Raw genomic sequence first — 1,161 nt, 5'->3', positions numbered from 1 at the left:
AAATGAAGCTGGAGATTGCCTTTTCCATCTCATTGAAGAATGAAATTGGTATTTGTGATAGGTTAATTTTTAAAATTTTTTAATCTTTTTTTTCATTTGTCTACCAATGTAAACAACTGAACATGAGCTCTTTTTTTAGTCCCTTAGATTTTAAGACAAATACCTAAATTATGTTTCACTCTCCTTTGAGTCTTAGAATGAACTGAGTTCCAAAGTTGAGCTGCTTAAAGAAAAGGAAGAAAAAATTAAGGAGCTACAGAAAAGCATAGACTCACAGAGGTCAGAAACTATAAAAATGGACTTCTCATACTCAGCGGTAAAAATCAAGTTTATTTTGGTGTATAATTTGTTGACACAGTATACTCGTCACTGTAGCAAAACTCCCCCCAAACTATTTCACTTAATTTTCTCAGTATCCTTATCAGATAGACTAGTATTATTGATAGGTTCCTAACATTGCCATTTACCAGTGAGGAGACAGTCATACATGGTTAAGGTTATCATTCTGTGGTTTCATGTATAGGAGTTAGAAACCAAGCTGTATTAAAAACTGTAATTTAAGGCCTTTTAAAGACTTTTCCAAATATTTTTCAATATTTTTATATAAAATATTGGAAGAATTGTTCTCAAAAACAATGTATTTGAACTTTGTAAATAAACTAGTATAAAATTTAAAATATATATTAATGTGTTTTCTTTATAATTTAAATCACTATTTGAACTCTTTGGTAAGTTTATCAGAAAACAACTAAAGATTATATTATTTAGTATAAAATCTTACCATTAGATAACATTGACTTTCATGATGAAATTGTTAATCTGTTTTCAATTTGCTTTCAAACTACCTGATTATTACAACAGAGTGTGATTTTAGCTATTACTTAAGCAATATTTTAAAATATGAATATGTTGTCATTGTTTTGTTTTCATTTGAGTTTTTATTCATTTATCTGCCAAGAGCATGTTGTTAAATTCAGTTTAAAGACTAAGGTTTGCTTTGATCCAAGTTGCTATGATATTTTCAGTTACTTGATGTGTATCTTAGACTGTGAATAAAGATGACAGAAAAAGTAATTCCTTTTTTATTGTGGTGCTAGAGAAAAGTACTAACTATCCCATCAGGGTTCCTTAATATTACTGAGCAAATAAAAATTAAAAATA

The 1,161-nt window shown here is 28.2% G+C and overlaps 1 protein-coding gene across 1 annotated transcript in view; it reads left to right on the top strand.

Moving 5' to 3' along the window:
• The window catches only part of CENPE (centromere protein E, 312kDa), a 131,999-nt gene that overhangs the window by 59,480 nt on the left and 71,358 nt on the right, over positions 1-1,161 (top strand). The window contains 1 exon segment of the mRNA XM_006893116.1: positions 197-316. Coding sequence (XP_006893178.1) covers positions 197-316 — 120 coding nt within the window.

This window comes from Elephantulus edwardii, unplaced genomic scaffold, assembly GCF_000299155.1.
Source record: "Elephantulus edwardii isolate Elephantulus edwardi_28Jun2011 unplaced genomic scaffold, EleEdw1.0 scaffold00122, whole genome shotgun sequence".
Taxonomy (NCBI): Eukaryota; Metazoa; Chordata; class Mammalia; order Macroscelidea; family Macroscelididae; genus Elephantulus; species Elephantulus edwardii.
The sequence above is the reverse complement of the archived record's forward strand: the minus strand, read 5'-3'. Positions and strand labels throughout refer to the sequence as shown.